This window comes from Vulpes vulpes, chromosome 2, assembly GCF_048418805.1.
Source record: "Vulpes vulpes isolate BD-2025 chromosome 2, VulVul3, whole genome shotgun sequence".
NCBI lineage: Eukaryota > Metazoa > Chordata > Mammalia > Carnivora > Canidae > Vulpes > Vulpes vulpes.
The window spans coordinates 159,505,443-159,532,533 of record NC_132781.1 but is presented as its reverse complement, the minus strand read 5'-3'; the positions used below and the strand labels follow the sequence as shown (position 1 = coordinate 159,532,533).

The following is a 27,091-nucleotide window of genomic DNA, read 5'->3' as shown; positions in this document are numbered from 1 at the left end:
ACTTGATGCAGAGTAAGTGGGCGGCAAGCGTGGGTTGAGGGGCTGAGCAAGTGGCGGACGGCCCAGGGAAGCCAGGATGTGCAGTGGGGCCCGCTGGATCGCGCTCATCCTTCCTCCAGAAGACAGGGTTCAGGAAGCGTGAACGTCTCTGAATCTCTGATGCGGGGAGGAAGTGTTTAGGAGGAAGATTTCTGAAGGGCCCAGCTTCTTAAGACGGGTAAAGAGTTTCCCGTTGCAGGCAGCATGCGAGCACACAGAGCGGGCACGTCCTGGGGGGGTTAGGAGCATCAGAGGGAGGGTGTGCAGACTCGAACCCCCCCCCCACGCCCTCAAGTGTGTGGGTCCCCATCAGTGGGGCTGGGGGAAGGGAGGGTGGAGAGGGAGCAGAGCCTGCCTGGGCATGGCCTGCCCCTCACCTGCACCCTGGCCAGCAGCCTCCCATGCCAGGTGCAGGAGGAAGGCCCAGGGTCGTGACGTGTAGCTCCTGTGGGAACCCATTTCTGGCCTGTCGTCTCCGTAAGCGAGCGAGGCGGGTCTGTAGGAGGGGCCGCCCTAAACTGCTCCCTGGGGCCTCCCAGATGAAGGGAACCAGCCTTTGCTGGGCGCCCGCTTTGTTCCCACCTCACACGTGACCTAGTGGAACCTCAGACCGTGAGGAAGGCACCCACAGGTGGGCCACAGGTGCAGAAACAGCCTCAGGGGAGCGACAAGTCCAGGGGCACAGAGCTCAGCTGGGGCTGAACTGGGCCCGGAACTCGGCCTGGCCGATGCCAAAGCCCAAGTTCTTCCCGTGGGGAAGGAAGAAGTTGACTCAGAGCCTGGGATCTGAAAGCAGTAGGGAAAGTTCTAGAAGCAAGTTGGCGCATAAGTGCTCCAGGAGCTGGGGCACCTCCCTCCACCCTCCCCACCCCCAACCCCTGGAGTGGGGGGTCCTTGGCTGCCTTTGAGGGAGACCCCCAGGGGACGGGGGCAGGCGGCAGCAGCCAGCTCATCTCATTCCCTCCCCTCCTCTCCAGGCTGACATCTGAGCCTGCCCTGGGCTCCGGGCCTCCCTCCCCCGGCTCTGATCCTCCTGCAGCTGTTCTCCTGGGCACATTCCTGGGTGCTTTCTCATTCCCACGTCTGGCGGCCGCGGCTGCTTCCCACCACCTTGAAGCCTGACCGCTCCTTGTAAAATTTCCTGGCTGTCAGGGCAGTGCTTTTACTGGCCCAGGGGACCCAGAAACAGGTGTCACTCAAGGTCCAAGGAGGGAGGGGGGCTGGGAACAGGGGGCGCAGCCAGAGCCTGGGGAAACCCATAGCGAGGGGGCCGGGGCAGAGCTCTTGCACATGCTGACTCCTCTATCATCCTGTGGGCAGTGAGTCTTCCCAACCTTAGCCTGAGAACTTAGCTTGATCCCAGTAGAGGAGGGGCCAGGATATGTTGAATTTTTAAAGAATGAACAAAGGTTGACCCAAAAAACCCCACCACCAACAACAAATCAAGACAGGAATGATAGAACATTTGGCCTGGAGAAGAGATTTTGGAGGATGCAGCTAAGAGGCTCCAGAAGGTGGGACTGGGAGCCACAGGCTGGGGTGTCCATTGGTCTCTGACTCTGATCAGCTGTATCACCTTCCACAGATCAGTTTCCCCCCTGAGACCTCATTTCCCATCTATAAGTAAAGGCAAGGAACTAAATGATCCCTAAGGCTCCTTAAAGTTCTAGGATCCTTATCTATTAACAATCAGAACTGCCTTTTGAGGTGATGAGATCCCCGTTACCAGCAGCGTTCAAGCCAAAGTACACTGTCCAGGCGATCAGAAATCCTGGTGAGGGGGCTCCTGCTGTGGAGAGTAGGGCCGGGAACTCAGAGCCTCCCGAGCGCTGCCCAGATCCTATGGTTTGGGGATCTTGGATCTGTTTCTAAGGGTCTGTGGTGTTTGGATTATGGATTTTGCAGTCCTGGGACGTGTCACCTCAGTGGCCCCACGAGATGGTGGGAAAAGTGGAGCGTTTCCAAGCGGGCTCAGTTCCTGGCCTTAGTTCTCGCGTCTGCAGAGCAGAGGTGACGGCAATAGCCCTTCCTGTTCTAGGGGCTGAATGCTTACATGTGAAAACACACGCCCTCCAAGTCAGGAAGGGCCCGGCACACAGAAGCGCCGTCAGTGGGGTACATTCATATTGAACTCCACCCGTTCTTGACGGGTGGCCTCTCTGGCTGCCCTGGAAACGCCCAGTTCATCCACCCGGCACTCCCTTAGGAGCACCTGCTGGGTGCCGGGCGCTGTTCTAGGTGCTGGGGACTCGGGGGACAGAAATCCCCGCTGCCACGGAGCTGGCAGCCCAGAGAACGAGGCAAACAGGTAAACATGCCAGGCGGGGCTCTGCTAACTCAAACGCGTTACCTCCCTCTGGCTCTGCTCCAGCCCCGCTTTTGAAGCCCACGGGGTGTTACTTGGCATCGCTGATGTCTGGGGGTGGGGGGAGACACCCCTGTCTCAGCTGGCAGCAAGCCACCAGGAAGCGTGGGGATGGGGGTCAGGCAGGAGGACACATGCCTGGGGACCGAGAACTTTCTCTGGAAGCACCTTCCCTGTTAAACAATTAGGGGCCAACCGTACGTCTTCCTTGGAGGTAAACGAATCCACTGTGTCCCAAGTGCCAGGATCTCAGAGCCTCTGTGTTTTCCTCCAGAAGCAGAAGCCACCCTGCCTGGGACCCCATTTAGGAAGCACCAGCAGGACTCACTGATTAACACCCAAGACTGAATCTTTCCATAACAGGAGATGATGAGTGCAGTGCTCCTACCCAGCTCCCAGGGTGCTCCCCCTCTGCTCTCCAAGGATGCAGCCCCGATCAGGGCTTCTGGGTGGGTGCTGGGGCTACCCCTGTCCCGACCCCCCGCCCCGGAGCCCCCATCCCCTACCTGGGAATGGGCAGCTTGTGCCGGATGCTGGCTAAGAGCTCTTTCAGCGCAGCCATCGGCGGCTTTCGAGCGGAGTGATGCACGTAGATGTTGCCGGCGTTAACTCATTTGAGATCTGGGACCGCAGGAGGGGGAAGCCGTTATCAGGCAACAAAGAAATAAACGCATGGAGGGGATGACGGGATTTGCTCATCTCAGCTAGGAGTTAGAGGCAGGATTCAAGCCCAGGCTGTCCGGCTCCAGCGTCCCCGCTCTTAGCCAGGGGAGGAGGGAGGTGCCTGCTGGGATGGGATGGAGACTTCCCTGGGCAAGCAGGAGAAGAAAGGAGGAAGAGGCAAGAGAATTGACAGCACAAAGGGCATGTCCTGTCCTCCAGGAAGTCCTCCCGGATTCTGAGAGGTGAAGTGGAAGCCCGTCCTCGGACCTCCTCCTGGAACCTGTATGTCCCCTGAGCTTACTGCACGGGGAAGCGGCCGTCCCTGGCCTTGCCGGCTGTGTGCCCAAGCAGGGGGCAGCTTGCGGGCTACGACTATTCTGTTCAGCTCTCTTCATCTGGCTTGGCACCGAGCAGAGTCGCGGCAGAGACGTGACATGAGAAGACGGGACATAAGGAAGGAGGGAAGGAGAAGGAAAAGACGAGGAAGGATGGCAGGGGAGGACCCTTTCACCTGCCTTTAGTATTCTTGATTCGAGGGAAGGGTGACCCACGCATAAAGAACAGCGAGGCGCAGGGTGCCGCGTGGGAGCGGGGGTCCCACACCCACTTCAAGATCGTTGCTGCATACGCCTATTACCCATAGCATTATTTACTTTTTTTTTTTTAAGATTTTATTTATTTATTCATGAGAGACACAAAGAGAGAGAGGGAGAGAGGCAGAGACACAGAGGGAGAAGCAGGCTCCCTGCGGGGAGCCCGATGCGGGACTCGATCCCGGGACCCCGGGATCACGACCTGAGCTAAAGGCAGACGCTCAACCACTGAGCCACCCAGGCGTCCCGGCGTTATTTACTTTTAAAATGAAATCAGTATGTTTTACCATAAGTCACGTAAGGAAGGCAGCTGGGAACACGCACACCCGCCGGGGAAGACCGAAATTGGGCGGGAGAACACCCCCACAGGACTCCTCTCTGTGCTAGAAGGGAGCTTAGCAGGTGTTAGCCAGCACCCAGGATGCGTTAGCACCAAGCCCCGACCTTGTCCTCCACACGCCCAGAGGCCTGGGGACAGGTAAAGTGGGTCAGGGCTCTTTCATGTCTGCGTCGCTGCCCCCCGGGATGTCCCTCCCGCGTGGGCTGGGAAACACTGAACGGAAACACGCATGAGCCCCCCACCCCCTCACTGTCCCCCAGGAGCAGCGAGCGAGGAAACACTGCACTGCCCACTCCTCGCCAGTTCAGAAGACCCTCGGTCTGATGGGGGCATCCACCCCACCAGGACCCCCTGGGGGAGGCCCTCAGTGCCCCGGGGAGTGCGGAGAAGCCGAGACCTTCATTTCTATCCAGAGCCAGTTTCACTCCCGACTGGCCTCATCTCCTTTCTCTGCGCGTCCTGAACGCATCTGAGCCAGCTGCTGTGGTCATCTAAGCTAAACATAGCTTCCCTCCTGCAGAAGGATCTGGAAAACAAAAGGGGCACATGAGCACCCCCCACCACCACCCAGCTGAGACTGGCCTCCCCGGGTCTGCAGGCATGGGCTACAGGTTGGCAGGGGGGCTGTCCGGGGATCCCGCACCAAGAGAGGTCGAGGTCTTCACCCCACTGCAGTGGGGGGCTCCCAGCTGAGCCGGGTAGCACCAGCTCTGGGGAAGACCCACCAGGGCCATCTCTGCATTCCTTTGTTCATTCGTTCATTCATTCATTCATTCATTCAACAAGCATTCTGTGAGCACCTAGGGAGCCATAAGCAGAGAGCAAGGAACGCATGGCCCCCACCCAAGGGGCCTGGAGCCTGAGGGGGAGACAAAAGCATCGCCAAGAAACAAATGCATAGATTAATTGCATGTGTGTGGAGGCTCATGGGGAAGCCGGAGGCCCCCGGAGAGGAGGCCCCACCTGCCTGAACTTGCCTTAGATGCAGTGATTAGGGAATCAGAGAGGAGGAGGCGTTGCAGCTGAGCCCGCTGGTTGAGGAATCAGCTGCGGGAAGAGTGTGTGGGTTGGAAGGAACAGCATGTGCAAAGCCCAGAGGTAGGAAAGGGCCCCCCGGAAGCAGCCCCAGGGTCCCACACTCATGGTCCTTTTCTGGCCCAGAACTCATCGCGAATCCAGACAAGCTGGTTTTAGAAACTCGGACTGATTTAAGATTGAACCTCAGCTTCGTCACAGCGAGCTGCGCAGCCTTGGGCAAATTATTTGACCTCTGGGGGCCTCGGTTTCCCCTTCTGTAAAATGGGAAGAGGAGGGCAGGTCTCATGGGTCTCCCTATGGACAGACGTGGGGCACTAGCACAGGGCCTGGAGCAGAGGAAGCCTCGAACGTGTTAGGTTCTTTCTCCACGGATGCTTTATCAATGCCTGTTGTGTCCGTGTGAGGTGGGTTTTCTGATCAAGGCCCCGGCGGGTGAGCGAGGCAGGCCTCTGGCTCCACGGTGAACTGGTGAACTCGCCGGCACATCTGAGTCTGGCGGGTAGGTCTCGCTCAGGTGGGTTCCAGACACGGGGCTTCCTGGAGGAGGTGAGGGCAGGTGTGTGTTAGAACAAGGACGCCCGTGGGGGCAGGAGCAGCGGCCGTGGAGAGGACGCCGCACCGAGAGGCACCCGGACTCACCCTGCCTCCTGGGCAAGTCGGCCCCTGTCTCCGCGTCTCCGTTTGCTCATCCGTAAAATGGGGACAACAATAATAACCCCCCGATGGGGCGGTGGAGAGGACAGGATGCGATCATGCCCGTGGACGTGCCCTGCCCGCTGGTCGGAGGGTGAGGGATGGCTCGGGGACCGTCCTCGCCGTGCCTCAGCTCCCCGCCCGGGGCCCGGCTGAGCCTCTCCACTCTCCCGCCCCCAGGTCTGGTTCAGCAACCGCCGCGCCCGTTGGCGTAAGCAGGCAGGAGCCAACCAGCTGGCGGCCTTCAACCACCTCCTGCCCGGGGGCTTCCCGCCCACCGGCATGCCCACGCTGCCCCCCTACCAGCTGCCGGACTCCACCTACCCCACCACCACCATCTCCCAAGGTGAGTACGCAGGCGTGTCCTGGCGCCTCGCCCCGCCCTGTCTCCCCCACCCCAATTCCTCCACCAAGAAGGAATCATAAGGGCTATTTTTAAAGGTTTTATTTATTAATATGAGAGAGAGAGAGCGAGCATGGGGGAGGGGGGGCTACAGGGAGGGCCAGACTCCCCTGATGAGCGCCGAACCCTATGTAGGGTTTGAAGTGGGGCTTAACACGGGACTCGATCCTAGGACCCGGAGATCGTGACCTGAGCTGAAGTCAGACCTCAACCAACTGAGCCAACCCAGGTGTCCCAGGGCTATTTTTTTTTTTTAAATGACCCTTCGTCTCTTTGCATATGGATGGACCATTAAGACAAAAAAAAAAAAAAAATGAGGTCCTGCCCTTGAATTTCTTGCTTCTGTCAAGGGAGCCGCGGAGCCTGAGGATGCACAGCAGCCCTTTGGATGGGGCTTCTCAAGCTGTAAAGTCACATGCAGAAGTGACATTCGAGGCTTCCCCCCTCCCTCGCTGGACCTTCCCTCCATCCTGCCCTCCCTCCCTCTGTCTTCCCCCCCACCCCTGGCACACATTAGCAGTCCCACTACTTAACATCTGACTCATGAAGTCCCCCTCCACCTGCTTCCTCCATAAGGGCTGGCAGGCTGGAGTTCTGGAAGCCGAGGAGAGAGCCAGGCGACCCTCCCTAGGATTTTTCCCCCTCCCTATGATTTCTGATGAAAAATAGAGGATGATTGTCCCATGGCCTAGAAGGCTGCGAGGAGGAACCCTCACAGAGCAGAACAGCGTCCCCCCAGCTGGAAACAGAAGAGCAGCTCAGACCCTGGCCCCACCACTCACTGGCCTTGTCACCTTGCACCAGTGCCCCGACCCCACCAAGCCTCGGTTTCTTCGTCTGTCAAATGGGACTCGTATTCTTGCTTCAGACCCTTATACTTGTAAAGGCCCCTGGCAAATGGTTGGTGGCCACAAAACGCTGGGCACAGGGACAGGCCTGGGTAGATTAACAGAATCCCCAGCGAGGTCTGACTTCGAGTCCAGGTGATGTTTATCGAGCACCTACTATGTGCCAGACGCAGAGCAACATGACTGGTGCCCAGTTGCCTCGAGCTTATGTGGAACGTCGTTAGCCGTCGGTCAAGACTCAGCTGGTCCCTAGTGCCTGTCCTGCCCAGAAGCCAGCTTGTCCCGACCTGAGCAGTGGGAGTAGCTGGTCCCCCACCTCCCTCCACTGGATGGAGACTGGGAGGAGGAGGCTCGTGGCTCGTTCTCCAAGCAGGTGGCTCTTTCCCTGCCCCTTGACGCCCACCATCTGGGCTGGGGCCACCCGCTCAGGCCCTCTCCTGCGTCTCTCCGCAGACGGGGGCAGCACGGTGCACCGGCCCCAGCCCCTCCCGCCGTCCACCATGCACCAGGGGGGGCTGGCGGCGGCCGCCGCAGCCGCGGACACCAGCTCGGCCTACGGAGCCCGCCACAGCTTCTCCAGCTACTCGGACAGCTTCATGAACCCGGCGGCGTCCTCCAACCACATGAACCCCGTCAGCAACGGCCTGTCCCCCCAGGTAGGGGGCCTCACCAGACTGGTGTCTGGCAAGGCACGGGCTCTCGGGTACCTTGAGAGAGTTACAGTGGGAAGGGGCGTGCTCCTTCCACCTTCGCTGGTCAGTATCTGGGGTCCTACGCCCTGGGTTTATCTTCAGCGGGCTGCGGGCCTGGGTGACCCAGCAGGCAGATATGGAGAAAGGGTTTGTTCTGGAAACACATACTGCATTATAGACGTGCCCCCTCAGAGCTTCTGAACCTGGCCCCCCACCCACCTCGGGGCTGTTCGGGCCGGGAGAGCCAGGCATTTTCAGACAGCGCGTTGGGGGAGGCCTTGTTCCCTTTCCCACGGGATGCGGACTGTGGTTCGGGCTTTGTTCTAGAACCGGGAGTCCTTCCTGCCTGGGTTCCATCCTGGGCTCTGTCTCTTGCCTTTCCCCCGGGAGTGACCTCTGAGTGCGAGGCAGGACCGCATCCCGCCGGCGGAGGGAAACACAGCTGAGGTTCCAGGCTGGGAACTCTGCTCCCCGTGGGTCTTGGAGCTCCTTGACTCCTGCACCATTGGTTGCTGGTGGGGTCCCTCGCCGCCTGCCCCTGCTGTTAGAAGTCATGAGTACCCCCCCCCCACTTAGATCAACTCAAAAAGACGGTGTCAAGGCCACTGGTGGGGACTGGTGGGCTTGGGGAGCAGGGCTTGGTGATCCTTGTGACTTTGAGGGTTCCTTTCTGTGGCTTCAGCAGACTCTAAATATCCAGGGAGGAAAGAATTAAATCCAAAGCTGGTTTCACCCTGCCTCCCACCTTCTGAGGGAACACGCGTGGTGCAAGCTCCTCGGAACAGCTGTAGCTCAGCAGGAAACGTGGAGGCTTGCGGGGTGGGCTGGGGGGTTCAAATCCCAGCTCCACTGCACAGGGCGTTGGGAAGTTAGCATCTCTGAGCCTCTGTTTATCCACCGCCGAACTAAAGAGCCATGAAACCAGGTGTTGCTAACCTCCTAGGGAGGGTGTTCTCTGAATTCAGCACGCTGACGGGCCGAAGCCTTAGCACCGAGCCCAGCACGAAATAGGGGCCAAACAGACATCGGTCCTCTTACCAACCACCCACCCCCTCCATTGCCAGGATGATACAATTCATATGAAAAACCTGTTACTTGAAGGAAAAAGAGGGTTAAAGGGAAGGTCAGCTACAGCACCACCCCCCCCCCCCCCCCCCGCTGGCCCATATCCATTTAGCTTCCTGTTTTTGTCAATAAAGCTTTATTGACACACAGCCATGCCGATTTATTTACATATTTATGGCAGCTCTGGGGGGTACAACACCAGAGCTGAGGGATTTCTAAACAGACCTCATGGCCCATGAGGCAAATAATATTTGCTGTCTGGCCCTGACAGAAAAAAAAAAATCACCAAACTCTGTTCTAAAACCTTCCCAGGAATGTCAGTTCTCTGCGTGGTTTGGGTTCATCGCTGTTCACCTCTGTTAGGGAGCGTGGTTGAGAGCCAACTGCATGTTAGTGTCGTCATTTATTTATGGGGAAGATCCCTTTCCGTCTGTCTGCCTCGATTTTTCCCATCCGTGAAACGGGGATGACACCAGCTTCTATCTCATGGGGCTGTTGAGGATGGTATGAGCAGACGAGCATAAAGCACTTAGGCCAGGTCCGGGGCAGAGCTGAGGGCCAGGGAACAGGAGCTGCTGAGTGCAGAGCTCCTAACGGCGATGCTCCAAGTCCTCTCGGGCCCCGTGTTACGGGGCAGGGGTGACGCAGCCTGCGGAGCAGAATGTTGACCCCCTGGAACCTAGTTGGCCTCTTTGGGGTTCAAAGCCGCGGCTTCCATGTCGTTGGTACTGAGGACAAACTGGCTGAGCCAACCTTCCAGAGTCCGGAGACAGACAGGACAGGAACTCAGAGCTGGCTGGGTGCCCACGACTGTGGCCGTGAGGATGTGGTCCAGGCCTGGCCTCACGGTACGAAACAGGTTGGAGGAGCATCACTTGGAAATCTGAAGCGGGATGCCGAGATCGGGTGGGCCCGCCTTCTCGCTTCATGGATGGGGGCCCGGGACACATGGGCCGAACCAGAGCCGAGAGTGCCCGCACCTGGCTCGCTGACTACGGTTCCTCGCAGCCCACTGACTCAGCGTGGGCTGAGGTTCCTCCCCCACAGAGGGGCAGTTTTGTCACAGGGCAGAGGAGAGGCAAGCAAATAAGGGGCCCCGGCTTCTGGAGCGTGGCTCAGCGATGGGATAAAGAGTGAGGATGCCCCATGCACTGTTTGGGCCCAGAACAAGCCTCAGGGAGGGAGGGCGGAGGAAAGAACCCAGTCCTTGCTGTGAGCGGCCAGTAGCCCGACCTTCTCCCTGCCGGAGCTGGACCCTCACCTCTCCTCCCTGAGGCCCTGGGGAGGCTTCCTCCCCACACTCCAGGCAGGGAGGTTATGAGGACATGATGGATTGGGCCAACTCCGGAGACTTGCCCAGAGGTTCCCACCAAAGGTGCGAAGACAGATGGAGGGTCTGACAGGGGCAGAGGGGACCAGGAGGTGAACAGCTGCTGGCAGGGAGAGGGGGCTGCGCGCAGGGTGGACCGGAGGGCAGGCTGAGTGTGCTTCTGTCCATGTGAACTGCCGGGGTTAAGCTTCTGACGCTTCCCCGAGGAAGGAGGCAGCAAGGGGGCGTTTCTGGGTCTGTACAAAAGTTCCTGCTGCTTGTGAGTCCCGGGATGCTCTGTCCTCCCTCGGAGCAGCCCCGCTGCACATCTTCAGCACGTCTCTGTGGGCTCGGGAGGGGTGGGGAGTGGCCTCCTCCACCAGGACAGATCCTCTTCCTAGGGCCTGTCCCCCCGACAGCAGGGAGGTTCTCAAGAGCCCACCTGGGCAAGAGGGATGGGGTGGGCTCTGTCTGGGATGGGGCTTCCACCTGGCCTGTGGGGCTGGCACGTATCCCCTCACCCGGGACTGCTGGTCCCCACCCCTGCCACCCTTGGCCTTGGCCTTGGCCCTTGTTCTTACAAAAGCCCAGGAGGATTCTGTTGGGGGGTGAAGTTGGGGCTCTGCTGAGCACCCGCTCATCACACTGGCCAGTTTGCTGCTGCCTGGAGAAGTGCCCCTTCCCAGGGCCTGACCCGGGTCCTGGTCTCAGACGCAGCCTGGGAAGTGGGAGCTGTCAAGCCTCAGAGACTCCACGGAGAGAATGCCCAGCAGAATCCCACGGAAAAGCCATTTATTCAGCTCTGCCCTGGACCCTGGCTCTGGCATACCAGTTATGTATGGAGTGCCTGCTGTGTGCCAGGCACTGGGCCAGGCACAGTGAACGCAAGGGATGAAGCCCCTGCCCTCGCGGAGCTGGCGTGGAGCAGGACAGACAGGCAATACACGAAAAACCAGCAAGTTCGTGCGACGTGTCTAATACCGCTTTGACAAGGACAGCTAGACTTTCGAGCCCCCGTGACTCGGACCCTGTTCTGAGGGTTTCCTGTACACTCACTACTTGGGCAGCAAAAGCCAGGATTCGGCTCCCCCCTTGCTAGAGCCTGAGATGGTAACTGGCACTGCCCTCCTGCCTCAGGATCGTGCACGCTCCCCCTCTTTTTGGGAGGCTGGCTGGCAGCGAGAAGAAATCCTCTCCCCTCCGGCTTGGCGGAGGGGGAAGCTCATTCAACCCATGTGTTGGGTGAGAAGACCGAGGCCAGGACCTCAGGCTAGTGGGCAACGGGCAGAGTTGAGTCCCATGCACAGAGGCTGTCCGAGAGGTTCAGACACCGAGGAGGCTTGGTTTCCTCGTAGCCCAGCCCTGCAACCACCCGCAAAGCCCGCGATCAGGGACTTGGCTCTCAGCACACGGACGTCCCCAGCTTTGTGCACAGGGTCCTCCTGAAGAGCTGCAAGGAAACCAGTGCAGTTGACCCTTGGACAACGCGGGGATGAGGGGTGTCGACCACCCCCCACTGTTGAAAATCCATTTATAATTTTTGACTCTGGCCCCCCACCGCTGCAAAAAAAACTTCACAAATAACCTGCTGTTGCCCTAAAGCCTTACTGAAGAGACACACAGTGCACTGACACCTATTTTGTAGGTTCTTTTTTTTTTTTTTTAAGATTTATTTATTTATTCATGAGAGACACAGAGAGGCAGAGACAGGCAGAGGGAGAAGCAGGCTCCATGCAGGGAGCCCAATGCGGGACTTGATCCCAGGACTCCAGGATCACGCCCTGGGCCGGAGGCAGACGCTCAACCCCTGAGCCACCCAGGCGTCCCTAGTTTATAGGCTCTGTTCTTTTTATCCTGTCTTCTTACACGGAAGCAAACTAGAGAAAATGTTACCAAGAGAAGCAAAAGGAAGAGAAAATACATTTCCCGCACCGTCCCGTATTTGTTCATTAGAGCGCCCGGCACCGGGTGGGCCCTCCCTCCCTAGCTATGTGTCATGTGAGAGCCAGGATCCAGGGCAGAGTATATTAAATGGATCCATGCAGTTCAAACCCAAGTTGTTCGAGGGTCGGTTACTGCCCGTGAGATGTTGGGAACCAGGATCCGCAGACCCCCTAGGCGGAGGACCTTGGAAACCACTTCTAGAAGACAGCTCAGGACAGCTTAGGGCAACAGGAAGCTTCTGTGGCCCGAATGGCAGTGAGTAACGTGATGCTGGCACACCGGTAGGGTAGTGGGCTACAGAGGGGACACCTATGCACAGGTCCCTTGGGATGCCTGCCCTTAGGCATTGCCCAGTCTGATGGGGGAGACAGCTCCTGCCCTGAGGGACCCCTGGTCCGAGAGAGGAAGGACTCCGTGCCCTCCCATCCTCGGGAGCTCACAGTCAGAAGCGGAAAAAACTGTCCTTAGATGCCCTGGGGTGACCATAGCAGCCAGTGCTGTGCTGGAGAGCTCCCAGTTTGAGGGGAGACAGGCTCAGAAAGTCACTCACAGCTGCTCACCCTCCAAAGTCTCAGCAAAGACCCAGGAGAGGAGGGTGGTTGTGTCGTTTCGGGCAGGGTGCCCTGTGCCGGGGGCTTCTTTAGGGTCCTCATGGATATGGGGGGGCAGGGTGGGTAGCCCTTGGCCTGAGCTTCCTTCTTCCCCCAGGCCTTTTAGAGGCAGATTCTCTCAGAGTTGGAAGTGGAAACTGAGGCCCAGATGGGTGGCGGGGGGGCGGGGGGGCGGGGGGAGAGAATACGGCCCTAAATCATAGTCAGGTTAGCGGCAGGGCCGGGACCAGGCCCCAGAGCCCCAAACCCCCAACCAAGGGCTCCTGCCACTGCCTCTCAGAAAGGGGGTGTTTCTTTCTCGCCACCTCCGCTCCTGTCGCTCCTCTGTAATGTCCCACGTTCATCGCGTCCCGTGCTCCCGTCAGGGGCTTACCCGGAAGGAACCTGTAAAAGGGATCGTGACGATTTCCCCCCAAGCTGAACTAATGAAGGGTCCTCCCTAAGTGTGGGGCCACTCATATGGCCACGAACACAGTGAAACAAGCCTCTTTGTCCTTTTGGGCTCCTTGATGCTTTTCCTCCTTTCCCTCTTCTGCCCACACTACGGTGACAATTAATGTGGAATAGATGCTTCTGGCAGGCGGGCCTGGGCGGAGCTACGTGCTGTAGCCACTTTCACTCCCGGAGGCTTGGTCATATATTGTGACCTTCACTTTACAGATGAGGAGACCGACTTGTCCAGGCTCATCCATCCATCCATCCATCCATCCATCCATCCATCCATGTGCCTACCCTGTGCCAGGCTCGGTGGTAGGTTCTGGAAAGTGGCAGAGCCAGGATTAGAAGGGTCTGCCTCCAGAGCCCGCTGTGCTCGCTGCTCCATCATATCTGCCCCCCGCCCCCTTCCGTGGGGCCTGTGCTCTGGCTGGTGACGCTCAGGTCTGCAGCCACGGGGCATAGGCAGGGTCAGGATCCAAATCATCACATGCTCAGCTTTCCCTTCTTCCTAAACCGGGCAGGAGTAAAGCTCGAGGCTTTATTTCAATTTCTTTACAAGCGGGGTGTCCTGATGGCTTTGCCACAGCAGATTGCCCCCCTGGCATCCTTGGAGGGCCCCGGGGGAGCCAAGCCAGCAAGGGGAGACCCTCCACCAGCTGAATACCTACAGGGCGCCGCATCCCATGGGAGCACGTGGGCTCTACGAAGTCCCTCAAGCTCCGCAGACCCCCTCCGCCTGGGGATGCGGGCTCAGAGAGGGTCAGTAACCTGCTGCGGGCCACGGAGAGGCTGAGCGGCAGAGGCAGGACTCTAACACGGCCCCGCGCTGACCCTCAGCGGGATGCGTCCGCTGGCTCTGGGGACCCGAGCTGTGCCCCTCATGCGGTGGGCCCTGGAAGCTGCCTGTGTTTCTCTCCCCTCTCACTTCCTCTTGTGTTTTTTTTTTTTTTCTCTTTATTGGCGACACTGCGTTTATAATAAGCATTTAAAATGAGTCTTGCTGGACCAGGGACGAGGAAGGAGGAGGGAGTGGGAGATTTGTAGGCAGGAAGACGGGGAGGGGGATGGTGGGGTGTTAAATAGCCCAGAATTTTTAAAAAACTGATGCAAATCACTGGTAGGAGAGAAAATTATGTGCAATTACGTCCCGATATTGGAAGGTTTTGCCTAGCCCAGGCAACAAGATCTCATTAACAAGCAGAAAATAAGATTGAAATGGTGTGTAAAAGAGCTGAAAAATGAATTTGAATGCTGCGTTTGTCCACAATTACCCCCTCCTTCACACGTATTTTATTGCAATTTTTTTATTATTCTTAATCTCTCCATTCCTCAAAGCAGATTGGGGACATCCTGGCATTACCGGGGCATCGGGAGGAGGTGTGGAGGATTTCCTGCTCCCCTGAAAGGAGACCCTTCTCTCGCACATTTTCCAAGGTTGGGTTTTGGAGGGATCAGAATTCATTTCTCCGGCTTAGTGGGTTGTAGGAACACGGGGCTTTAACCCCAGCCCCCAGCCGAGTGAGCAAGACTCTGCGCCCCGCCCAGCCCTTCCTTCTCCTCCCTTCTGGGCGCCGCTTCTGCCTCGGGCTTCCTTCCCCGTCCTTCTCAGCATCCCTTCCAGGCTTGCTCTCTCCCCGGGGGTCTCTCCTGCAGCCCCCCACCCCCAAGCAAGAGGAAAGCGGGGAGGGCAAGAGAAACTACACGGCGGGCCCATCGCCAACAAGCAGCTCCGGGGTGGAGCTCTGGTTCTCCCGTTTCCTGAGTTGCTGTGTGGCTCTGGGGCAGCTTGCTTAACCTCTCTGGGCCTCATCTTTGTCATCTGAAAAACGGGAGTGATAGTCCCTACGTCTCAGGGGGTGCTGTGAGGACAAAGGGAGAATTTGACTAAAGTGCCTGGTCCATAGTAGATGCTTAATAAACGCTTATCCTTACCCCATCCCCCCAACCCCACATCTGGGCCCTGGCCTCCAACTCTACCTGACTCCCTTCCTGTCTCTTCCATCGCTTTCCTCCTCCCTCTCCTACCCTCCCTTCCATTCGTTGGAAAATGTCTGAGCTGGTTTCTAGTCCAGGACAGTGCAGTATGTCCCCCTGACCCCGGTCCTGGGAAGAGAGGATGCTGGGTGCAGGGAGCCCCCTTTTCTGCAGAAAAGACAGGAAAGGCTGTCTCCGCTCTCCCCTTCCTCGGGCCCCCGGGGAAGATGAGCAAGGGTGGAAGGAGTGACTGGCTCAGATTGGACGGACGTGGCTCTGAGCCTGAGTGGTTTTCCCCAGGATCAGGGAAGAGCTGACTCACCCCACCCACCCACATATCCACTTCTTACCATGAACGATGGTGACGGCGTGGGGTCAGGGCTCAGGGGTGAGAAGGGCCAGAGTCTTTGGCCACATTCTCTTGGCCTGGAAGCCAAATGCCATTTGGCAGCATCTGGCCTCCCCAACTGGTTTTCACCATACCCGGTTTCTCCCAGAGACCCCTGTGCCACAAGCCTCTCCTCGGAGCCCCGATCGGGGTGCCGGGCGGGGGCGATGGGTAGTGTCCACTCGGCTCATCAGGCGACCTCACACCCCAAGTGCCCTTTCCCCTTGACTCCCAGCCAGTCCGGCCCTGGAACAAGGATGAGCCACAAAGCTCAGAGAACCGGCTGTGGGGCCCTGGGCATCACTGAGCCCTGCCAGCCCCCGGAGGGACAGACCCTGCCAAGATCCTGCTCTCACATCCAGCTCTGCCTTTGTCCACAGTTAACCTACCTCAGTGGGAAAAGCTGAGTTATTTCCCCCCTGGCAGCTCCTCGCCAAACAAAACCACCTGCTCACGTCAATCAGAGGCTCAGCTCCAGTCCACAGGGAGAGGCCTGGACAGAGCCTCATCTCCTGTGAAAACAGACCCCTGTTTATTTCTCTGCCTTTCACGCCCCTTTTTCCTGGGTGGAAGGGATGGGGGCAGGGGAGGCGAGCTGGGATCAGGAACTTTCCAGACTGTGGTTGAGGGAGGCAGGTCATCCCTATGTGCAGGAACTGGGAATAAGCAATAAACTGCCCCCCACCCCAGGGTGACTGTAGGGTCTTTTTTTTTTATTTAATCATCAAGGGCGATGTAGGAGGGTAACCCTAGCCCTTTCTCCTTCCTTAGAGGACCAGGTGGGATTCTGGAAAGATAGCATCTTAGGTCCATGTCTCTGAGTCTGGACACGAGATGTGCGTCGGGGGCCGCTCTCAGAGCTGCTGTTGGCCTCTTTTTTGCCCACCATGGGAACATGCACAGCAACCTGGGCTTTACACCTTGAGAAGGTATGGGTGCAAGCCTCCCACGGGCAGAGTGAGGCCTGGCACTACCAAGTGGGGAAGGGGAGCCTGGATGCTCCCATGGACCGACCTGATGGCAGGGACCACGCTCTTCAGTAGGGCCCCAGGCGAGGCAGCAGTGTCCAGTGCCTGGTGATTCATTTTGGTGTCAGAACTCAGCGTCCGGCAGGTAGTAGGCCTCCAGCCTCCACTGGTGAGCCCCCAGCCGCGTGCACCCTGATTACACGCAGCTGCGCTTTCTTTCCAAAAGGCTTTTGAGGCAGCTGATCCTTTCGGTTGGTACTTGGATGTCATTACCTACGACTCCCTTCAAGTTTGATTCCCTAGCTCCTGTGATTAACGCAGCATACAGGGAGGCTCAAAAAAGACATGTCCACGGCTGTCTCTCTCTAACCAAGTCCATTTCAGGGGAGACAGTACCCCCCGGGGAAGGGGTAGGAGCTGGTGCTGACCGGACAGCAGCAAATCATGCCGCGAGTCCTAACCCAGTGTCTGATGCAGATGCAGCGTGGGCAAGGGGAAGGATCATACAGCCCCGGGTTCAGATACCAGGTTCTCTACTTGCTTGCTGTGTGACCACAGGCAAGTTACACGAGCTCTCTGAGCCTCGGTTTCCTCAGTTAGAAGATGGGGCGGGTACTACTCACCTTGCAGGGAGGGATCAGAACTCATTTCTCCGGCTTAGTGGGTTGTAGGAACACGGGGCCGTGTGTATGCACAATAATGAGACCTTGCTCGTGGGAAACACCTAGCCCCATGCCGGGCATATAGTAAGAGCTTAGTAAGTGACAGCTTTCTCCTCTCTGCTCCTCCCTGCCCTCCTTAGAAACTGAATGAGAGATGTCCATCCTCTGCGTTGGCCATTTCCTTTCTGGGACTGGAGGTCTGGCTTAGCCAATTGGGAATTCAGGAGATCCGAGCTCCCTGCGGGCTCTGCTTCTCACCCACTGTGTGACCTTGGTAGATGCCTCCCCTCTGGGCCTCAGTATCCCTATCTGTGCCATGAAAGACACGGACCACTTGTTAGTAAGGAACCGTCCTGCTCAGAGTCTGTGATTTCTGTGGATTCTTTGTACGGGCATGTGAGTCCCAGCCTCCAGATCTGAGGGCAGGGGCTGGCCCTCCTCTGTGTCCTGCACCTCCTCCTCATCCTCGTGGGGCCCCAGCCTGGGCCTTCTGGGCTTCCCAGCAGGCCAGGGCTTTAGCCTCCCAGAGCAGCCTGGTTCGGTGGGAAAGAATGCAGATAGCGGATTTGTCCTTCTTTCTGATTAGCACGGGGGCTTGGAATGAGATAGTCCCGGCAGAGAGAGGGGAAGAAAATGAGGGAGATTAGCAATTAATACAGCGGGCAGACGTGCCGAGCAGCTCAGGCCAGTCCCTGGGGTCCCCGGCGGGAGGGAGGCCGCCGGTATGGCCAGCGACCGGACCTGGGAGGCCGGATAGCACCCCAACCAGGACAGGCAGGGTGACTTTGAGGGTCCCCAGAGAGTCACGCTCTCCCCTGCCCCTGGGACGTCTTGCCCGCTGCTCTCTCTGCCAGGACTCCTTCTCCAGCACCTCGTCTTCTCAAAACCACTCCTGCTTAAGACTTGGCCACCTTCCGGGATGCCTTTGCTCACGCATGGTGGGTTAGTTGTGCTTTCTCTGTGCATTTATCACATTTGGTCGGTGTATTAGAAGTGCTTGTGTTACTAGACAAATACTACATAAAATATAATTGCTCTCCTTTTCGGAGCACTTAACCACAGGCCAGATGCCATGCTAAGCCCGTCATGTGAACCAGCTCATTTAATCTTTGCACCGTCTCCTTTGGAAGGGGAGGGCTTCACAAATGGGGGGGACAGAGGGACCAAGCAGTTTAAGTCATTTGCCTGAGATAAATCACTAACATGTGGCAGGCCCCGGACTTGAACCCGGCCTGCCTGGCCCCAGAGACCATGCTCTCACCCAGCCCGTGGCATGAAAAGTGGCCTGTTTTCCCCTTGCTGGTGAGATTTTGAGGGCCCTCAATGTGACTCTTTGATCTCAGCTAATCCCAGTGCCCTAAGAGGCCAGAGAGCGGGGGTGTCAGGACGTGGGCTCTGGGGTCCCTGCGCCTGGTCCCAATCTCTAGCACCGTCACTTCCTATCTGTGTGATTCCAAAGAGGTTCTGCTCTGCCTCAGCTTCCCCCGCCGTCAAGTGGAGCTAGCAAGGGTTCCCATCTCACAGAGTGGTCTGAGGAATGAGCGCGTTGAGATACGTAAAGCATGTTGGCATCTGGCACACTTCGGGGTAGCTATTTGCAGATGGGAGCTCCAAGGCCACGTGGTGAGTTGAGGCAGGGCCAGGCCTCAGATCTCCTGTTGCAGAATTAATGATCCCCCCCCTCACCCTTGCGTTCCCTCCTCCCTCCTGGCCCTCTCCCCAGCTGTGAACTTTTCTCCAGCACCTTTGGGAATGGGGACAGGTGCTCTGAGCCACCCCAGGGAGTTGGGCTGCAGGATACTGGCTGATGGGGGAGGAAACAGGTGGAGGACGTTCCTCCCCTGGGGATCCTGGGACCATCTGAGATCTTGACCAGTGTCCCCCAAGCACTGCGGGTGACCTTTGGAAGGTCAGGCCTCAGGGCCACCCCCATTCCTATGCAGCCTGGGCCAGTCACTTCCACTCGGCACCTGTTTCCTTGTGAGTGATGAAGCCCAGCACTTTCTTTAGAGGGAGGACAGACTCCCTGGCACCCCAGCCCAGCCAGCCAAGCCCCCCACTTCCCTCATCCTCCAGCCAGTCTTGTCTCCTTGTCTTGCTACTCAGCCCAGAACTTTCCCTTGGTCCCAGCTGATGGGATATTAACCTGGGATGTCTTCTGGGCACCTCCCTCGGCTTCCTAATTCTCTGCCTTCCTGTGCTCCTCCCTCCGCACCCCATGTCTCCCCACCTCTTGTCTGTCACCCCACTGGTACCCAGGCTGTTCTCAGACCCCTTTCCTTCCTCCTTTCTGCAAATCCAACACTGCGCCCCATTCCCTTCCCCTAATCTCTCATCCTTCTCCACTCTTCCTCTCATTTCCCGATGTGTCGCCCCCTCTCTGACCACTCGCTCTCGACCAGGGGCTCCAGGCGGGGGGCTGGGTGCGGTTCCGGGGTGGGGGTGGGAGTGGGGAGAGTGGTGGGGGGATCGCTGGCCGATCCTGTGAGGGGCCCCTCCCCGCTCCACCGCCACCGCGCTGACGCCGCTGCCGCGCCTTTGATCCATGGCCCGAGGCCGCCTGACAGTGGAAAATGCGGGGAGACAAAACCACTCAGTCAAAGTGATTCCCAACAACTGTCTCCCCGAGATAAGGACGCTCGGGCTCGGCGGCCTGCTTAATTCCCGCTGCCCGGGACCAGGACGGGGAGCAGCACGAGCCTGGTCGCCCCCGGAACGCAGCCGCCCGCCCGGCCCCGACCCGACAGTCCAGGTGAACACGGAGGCGGTGACTCGGGGGCACAAGGCGGGGACACAGAGGCCCAGGCAGGACCTCCCTTCCTCAGAGGGGCCAGGGCTCCTCCCCCACTCCCCTTGCATCCATTCTGTCCATCCTGTCCCCTTCCGCCAATGCCCTTGCCCGTCCCTCCGCCCAGAACTCGCTCACCCACCCTCTCTTGGACCAGCCAAGCCCATCCATCTCTCTGGTCTCCGCCCAGAAGGCCACTTTCTCCAAGAAGCCTTCCTGACCGGCTGGGTGGCCACACCCCCTCCCAGCATAGCAGTTTGGGTTCTGAATTCTAACTTTCTGAATATTGCTCTCACCACCTAAAGCCAGAACCAGGTTATGCTGTGGCCTGTAGTCTCTGCCACCAAACCTAGCCCATGCTAGGGATCTAATATGGGCACGTTTGGACACCGGGAGCATCCCTTCCCTGCGTTCAGGGACCTTCCTCCCAGGTAGTTCTGCAAGAGGCAAGCAAGCAAACCAGGAGCCAAAAGCCTCCAGAGAAGAGGGGTTGCCCCTGACAAGGAGAGGGATGGGGTGTGAGGGTATCAGTGACGACCCCCCAGCCCAGAACCCTCCTCCAAGGGACACAGCTTTCTCAGGACTGGCCTGGCTGAGCTGGACCGACCACCTGCTCCAGCCGTGCTTTCCAACCACGTTCCCTGGCAAGTTGCAGTCCGACTTGGGAGCTCAGGGGGTCGGATTTTGTACAGTAGGCCCAAAGGGAACCTCCGCCGTCCCACCGGAAACCTCCACAGAGCTGTCCCCTGGGGGCAGAGAGAGCCAGCACGTTCCATTGGTGGCAGGGGGTGGTCGTGGGGAGACAGAACTCAGCTCAGGACGTCCACATCCAGGCTGGCATGGAAGGGGTGGTCTTGTGAAGCACGGAGCACCCCGCTTCTGGGGGGGCAGCAGCAGAATCCGGGTTTGCCGGGACTGTTGGAGAGCCGGCTCTCTCCGCGGTGCAGGCGATTTGGTAGAGACTGTGACTCCTAAGCCTGTGCATCTGAATGATCTGGAATGCCTGTTAAAAGTCTAACTCGCAGGCTCCACCCTGACTGGCTGATGCCGTGGGTCTGCAGGGGCACCAGGAATCCATATTTTAAAGAAGACACCGTCCGAGGCAGCCTGGATTATCAAAGCACTGGATTAGTGGGCTTTTACCTCGTCAGCCTCACAAGAGCCCCCTGACCTCCCCTTTCTTTGGGAAGGGATCTCAGGGCCTGTTTTTTTGTTTTTTTTTTAATTATTTTTTGGGTAGGGTCTGTTTGACCTGAACTGAGATCCCTTCTCCAGCAATGTTCCAGGCAGGAGGCATCCTAGAAAGAGTTAACCCAGCGTCTCCTTTTACTAGGAAGGACACCCGCAATGGCACACTTTCCACTGCCTAGAAGGACTCAGGGATTAACAGCGCTTTTCCCAGGGCACGAGCGGGTGTGGCGGTGGCCGGATGGACGGCCTCTACCTTTATCTCTGCCTCTGCTCCCACGGCAGGGGCAATGCCCGCTTTGACACAGAGCCCTGGGACCTCTTCTCAAGCATCGAGCACCAGAAAAAGAGACCCGGGTAGGATGCGTGAGGAAGACCCACCCCTGCCCAGCTCCGTCCCTCCATCCTGCTGGCCTCTTGGGGACTAGCACAGAGCATGAGGGCTCAGCACGCGCATGACCCTCTCTCCAGACAGTGGGTCTGACCTCCGGGCTCGGAGGATTAAGGTCCTGGAAGGGCCCCTGTCAAGTGTCTTAGACAAAGGGGCACATCCAGGCTGAAATTGAGAAGTGAAGCCCCGAGCCTCCCTCAGGGCCTGCCTTCCCTTCCCCACTGCAGATTATGCTCCTCCCCGAGCTCCCCTAACTCCCCGTGTCCTTCCTGACCACCCCCCCCACCCCCGGTGCTGACCTCGACCCCAGCTGATCCCACGCTCCCTCTCAAGGGAGGAAGCAGCTGTCCCAACTGGGGTCCTGCCCTGCTTTGGCCCCAGAAGGAGCAGGACCAGGGTTGCGCTTTCAGCAGCACAGATACCGTCCGTAAGTGTGGCAATGACGTCGTCCATTTGTTTAGAGCCTGGGGTTCCACGAGGCACTTTTGCCCTGTTCTGTGATTTGATCTTCGCCGCATCCTGAGGGTGTGCAATCGCCATGCCCGTCTTGCAAACTCAGAAAGGCAAAGCTCAAGAGCAGCGGCAGGGGATGGTGTTGGCATCCAACCAAAACCCAGGTCTGCCGGGCGGCAGGGATTAAACTGTCCTCCGTGCCGGGCTGCCAGGACAGGCAGAAGCGGGACGAGACCCTGGCTGGCTGCTCTGGGTCTGGTCTGGACTTGAGATTCCCAGGGGATTCACGTGTGCAGGAATGTTTGAGAGGCACTGGCTGAAGGGCCCTCCCCGACTGCCCAGCTCTCAGAATCCCCGCGAGCTCCCGGCCGTGACTCAGTGGACACCCTGGTCAGCAGAGGGAGGCCTACGGGAGGGGCCTTGGGGGGAAGGCCCAGAGGAGAAGCAGGGGGCCAGCAGAGGTGGGCTGAGGGTTCCTTTGGCCAGGGGCAGTCCTGAGCTATGGTGACAGCCAGCTGGACCAAGGTGTGAGCCTGGCACCCGGGGGGCGTGGAGGGCTCAGGCCCGGTGCAAGAAGCTCCAGGGTTGATTCGGGAGGTGCCTCCCGCTGGAGGTATGCAGGGGTGATGGGCAGAGAGGCAGGGAGGTGCACGGACAGGCTGACGGGCCCGCAGAGAGAGCCTCTCTAAGATGCTGGTGTAGACAACCCCGGGGAAAGGGAGCAGCAGGGGCTCGGGGAGAGAGGGAGACAAGTAGGGGAGGTAGAGAGAGTCTGGGGGAGAAGTGCATGGAGGGATAGAAACAGCAAGAGAGAGACACCCAGAGACTGGGAGAGACAAACGGGAGGAGAGAGAAGGAAAGAGAGACAGAGCCACACAGAGGGGTGCACAGGCAGGGACAGGGACAAGGACGGGGGACAAAGAGCAAACACAGGAGGCCAGGGAGCAAGGCGTGATGGGGACTCAGGGACACGAACTTACAGGAGGGGGGTGGGGATAGGGAGCTGGGATGGGAGGGTGCCCCCAAAGCTGGAGGGAGATGCAGCAGCCCCGCAGGGTGAATCCCAGCCCGCCGCCTCCCAGCTGCAGCCCGTGGCTTCCTCCTGGTGCAGGAAGGTGCCTCCAGCCCCGGCCACCGGAGCCTGCCGCTCTGTGCCTCCCCCTGCCTCCTGCAGTCCAGGTGTCCGTGGCACGGCCTTTTCCCAAGCAAATGGGGCTTCCTGGGCTGAACCCCAGATGCCCCGCTCCCAGCCCTGGCCTCCTGGCGGGGTAGTGGCTGGTCTCAGAACCCCAGGAGCCTGGGGTGAGAAGTCCTGCCCTTCTGACGAGTGTTTCCCTTTAGTTCCAGATGCCACCCTGACAGGTGCTCCCTGTGATTAATGTCCCCTGGGCCTGAGACCAGCCCCTCCCCCCCAGGCCAAGCTGGTGGCCGGTGGGCAGCACAGGGACCGAGCCTTCTGGAATCCCCTCCAGTTCCTCCCTGTTCCTGGACCTTCTCCAGCCACCAAGAGCAGAGAAAAGACCCCTCCTCAAAGCCACCTTCAGATGGGCAGGCTGACCCTGGCTGGGTGGTTGGGGGTTTTTGTTTGGTTGGCTTTTATTTATTTATTTGACAGAGAGGGAGCACAAGCAAGGGGGGTAGCAGGCAGAGGGAGAGGGAAAAGCAGGCTCCTCGATCCCAGGACCCCGGGATCACCACCTGAGCCGAAGGCAGACGCCCAACCGACTGAGCCACCAGGTGCCCCACCTGGCTGAGCCGAGCAGGCGTACGGCTTTCAGCAACCTGAGGACTGTGCAGTGGGAGGGAAGGGGCTGTGAACCGTTGGGGGCAGGGCCAGGTGGTCGGGGGACTGCAGTCAGCCGGGGTTGGGGACCATGGCTGGAGACGCAGGTTGAGTTGGGATTGGCCAGGGTCGGATGGGAGCGTTTTCGATAATTAACTCTCCAGCTGGAGGCAGGGGCTACGCGCTGTGTGACCCTGAGCAAGTGCCTTGACCTCTCTGTGCCTCCGTTTCGTGATCTATACAGCAGGGATGGCAGGGGGACCGACGTCACAGGGCTGTAGCGAGGAGCAAAGCAGTTACGCACACAAGGCTAGGAAGGCCGCCCGGCACGGAGCGGGCCCCGGAGAACCCCGGTAGCCAGGATGCCGGGTGGTCAGGTCTGGAGGTGTGCCAGGCACGGGGCAGGGAGTCGGGCTGTCCTGGGAGCTGGGGCCTCGGGCCGGCGGCGGGGCGTGTGCAGTGTCGGGTGGAGCCAGGATGCCACCCCAGCTCCTTCCCCACCTTGCCCGGCCCCCTTCCCCGAATAACCCCTGGCATCGCCTGCGCAGCCTGCGGCGCCGGTGAGAGAGCTGCTATCTCTTCCCGCATCTCTCGGGGCCCCGGGGACCCAGGAGAGACAACATCTCTCCGCAGCCGTCCCCAGCCTCTTGTTTGTTTGGTACGTCGGAGCCGTGGGCACATTTTTGCTAATTTTGCGACTGCCTTTATCAAATGGGGATTCACAGGCGCTTTATCCTCGATAAGTGGATTAGTCGATGAACTAAATAAGACGGTGTGGGACGCGGGGGCTGCTCTGGAGAAGGTATTTGTTTCGCGAAGAATGGAGCCTGCGTTCCGTGCCCTGTGCAGGCAAGGCAGGCCGGGCAGCCACGTAGCTGGAGGCCACCCCCCGCCCCACTCCTCCTCCTGGGGCAGCTCGTGGGAACTCCGTATGGTGCAGACAGGAAGTGAGACGGAGGCTGGGTGCCTGGAGGACAAGCCCCTGGTCCCTCTGGAGGAGGGGGTGGGGGTGGGATGCAACCTTGGATTACATCCAGCCACGGCAGTACACCTGGGCTCATCTGAAGAGCATCACCTGCCTGGGCAGCAGCTTCGTCCTCCCACCTCTCACCTCCCACCGCCCTGCGCCCTTCCCTTCCTTCCTCCCCATCCTCCTAGCCCTTCCACTTCCTTTGTGTTTCTCTCCCTGGTCCCTCAAACACCTCCGGAGGCCAGTGGCTAAGTACTGTGAATGCACGCACAGGAGGACCTGGTCCTCGCTTTTGCAGACAAAGGCACAGCAGCAAACCAGGAGGCCCCCAAACGTGGTGTAGCAAGAGGCGAGACTCTGGTTGTCCACCGGGCTCCTCAACTTCTCTCCAAAGCACCCCTGCTGCTGGTTGAGTGTGTTCTCTTGGGGCCGTGGGGACACAGACGTGGAACCCAGACACGCACGCTCGCTTGGTGTTCTTACCGCCGTGCTGCCGTGTTTGACCATCGGGTGACGTCAGGCAGCACCGGGTCAGGTTGACCCACTGGGGAAGTTGCACCCCGTTCAGCTGGTGACTTTGCAGGGCACGCGATGTGGTGCGGTGGCGCGGGTGTCAGGACCAGCCGGGGAGGTGAAGATGACGGGGCTGTGTGGGGTCTGGGAGGCTGAGAGGGTGACAGGCTCACAGGAGCAGAGAGGGCAGGAGGAGGACCTGGATGGGGGCAGCCGCGTGGAGGCCAAGGCCAGGAGGCGGCCAGCAGGGTGCCCGGGATAGAGGTCAGGGCAGAGACGTGGATTTCAGAGGTGAGGGTCTCTAAAGGCCCCGCAGGTGGAACAACATACTTAGGGAGGGAGGAGAGGAAGAGGCAGGGAGGCTGCACGGTCCAGCCATTCCCCTACAGCTGGATGAGAAGCGGGGATGGGGGGTGGTGTGGGGGCACCCAAATGTTTTCTTTTTCTCCTTCCGTTTTTAATATGAGTGGCCGGGGAGCTTGAGGTCCCTGTTCTGGGCTGCGGCAAGACTCTGGCTGAGGGTGAGGGGGGAGCAGAGACTCTAAGAGGGAAAGAAAAGGCTGGAGCAGAGCATTCGGGTCCCCAGCTGGTCTGTCCTCCCCAAGCTGCCTCCAGCTGAGTGTGATTTTGCTATTTATTTACATGTAATTATTGCTATGAGGTGCAGATATTAACGCTGTCAAGAGCAATTTGCTCTGACATTTTTCACTCGTTCAGTGCCCCCGCCACTGTCGATGGAGCCCAGGGCTCTCTCGGCTCGGGCCGCTGCGCGCTCGGTGGCCCGGCCGGGAACCACCCAGCCGGCAAGGAGCGGCGTCAGCGAGCTCACCCGGCTCCTCTGCAAACTCATTAAGCTTTGAAATTGAATTTGGTCCAGGAGAGGGCTGGCTGGGCCCTGCTCCACCCGGCCTGGGCTGGCTCCAAGCCTCCGTGCCCCGCCTTCCCCGGAGGAAAGGGGCCGGGGCCGGGGCTGGTGGCCGAGGCTGAGGCTGGCAGAGGGTGGCCGCCGAGGATGGTGGAGGGTCACTGTCAGAGTGGTGGGTGCGCGCCCAGCCCCGGGGCGGCCCGGCGCCAAGGTAAGGGGCCCGGCCGCAGGAACCACCCTCGACTCTGAGACCCGGGCCTCCTCCGGGACAACCGGGCAGCTCTGGCCCTGCAGGAGCGGTTGACAGCTGGACGCACCCAACAAAGAGGCTTTCCGAGGGAGTCAGGCCAGCATCTGAGCCCGCCTGCAGGGGAAGGCACCTCGGGGGCGGGAAAGGCGGCGCGCTGGCCCTGTCAGGGGTCCCTAGGTAGGTGCTAGGGGGAGACTGGCCTGCGGAATTATACCTTCTGAGTTCAGATCCCAGCCCAGCACTTACTGACTGTATAGCCTGGGGCGCGTCATTTAGCTTCCTCGAGCCTCAGTTTCCTGACCGGTGCCACGGAACAGCCAATACCCCTATTTCCCTGAACCTGAGACGACTGGCTGCTGGTCCGTCCTTGATCTCATCAGAAGCTGTCAAGAAACGTCTTGCGGGCGGCTCTGCCGTCACTGCTACGAGACATGGATCTACCCGGCGGCCACGCAGCCACAGCCGGGCGTTACGGGCAAAGTGCATGCCACCCCCAGGAAGATGCAGACACGCATCCTTGTGCCCGCGGCCGGGAGGGGCGAATGGCAGCGCTGCCTGCCCATAGTAGGTGCTTGGCACACAGTGGGCGCTTACCTGTGATCAGTTTTCCTTTTGAGCCTCTCAGAGTAACCGGGGGGGCCACTCATTCATTCTGCTCAAGGGACTCGGCCCCGTGGAGAGGGGAGCGGAGCCTGAGCTATCACGGCTGGGAACCCTTAACGCATTGTGATATGTGCCAGCTTGTCTGCCCAGGTACTAACGAGGCCTCCCTGCCACCACTCAGTCCCTGCCACGGCCAATCTGCGTCCTCGTCTCCGGCAATTACTAAGGGGGAGCATCCCCCCCCACGTGGGGGG

The 27,091-nt window shown here is 59.2% G+C and overlaps 1 protein-coding gene across 6 annotated transcripts in view; it reads left to right on the top strand.

The window, feature by feature from the left end:
- The window catches only part of PAX7 (paired box 7), a 100,239-nt gene that overhangs the window by 52,348 nt on the left and 20,800 nt on the right, over window positions 1–27,091 (top strand). For all 6 annotated transcript variants that reach the window (XM_072751038.1, XM_072751035.1, XM_072751036.1 and 3 more), the window contains exons 6-7: window positions 5,912–6,077; window positions 7,436–7,638. In XM_072751038.1, coding sequence (XP_072607139.1) covers window positions 5,912–6,077; window positions 7,436–7,638 — 369 coding nt within the window. The remainder of the gene's footprint in view (window positions 1–5,911; window positions 6,078–7,435; window positions 7,639–27,091) is intronic.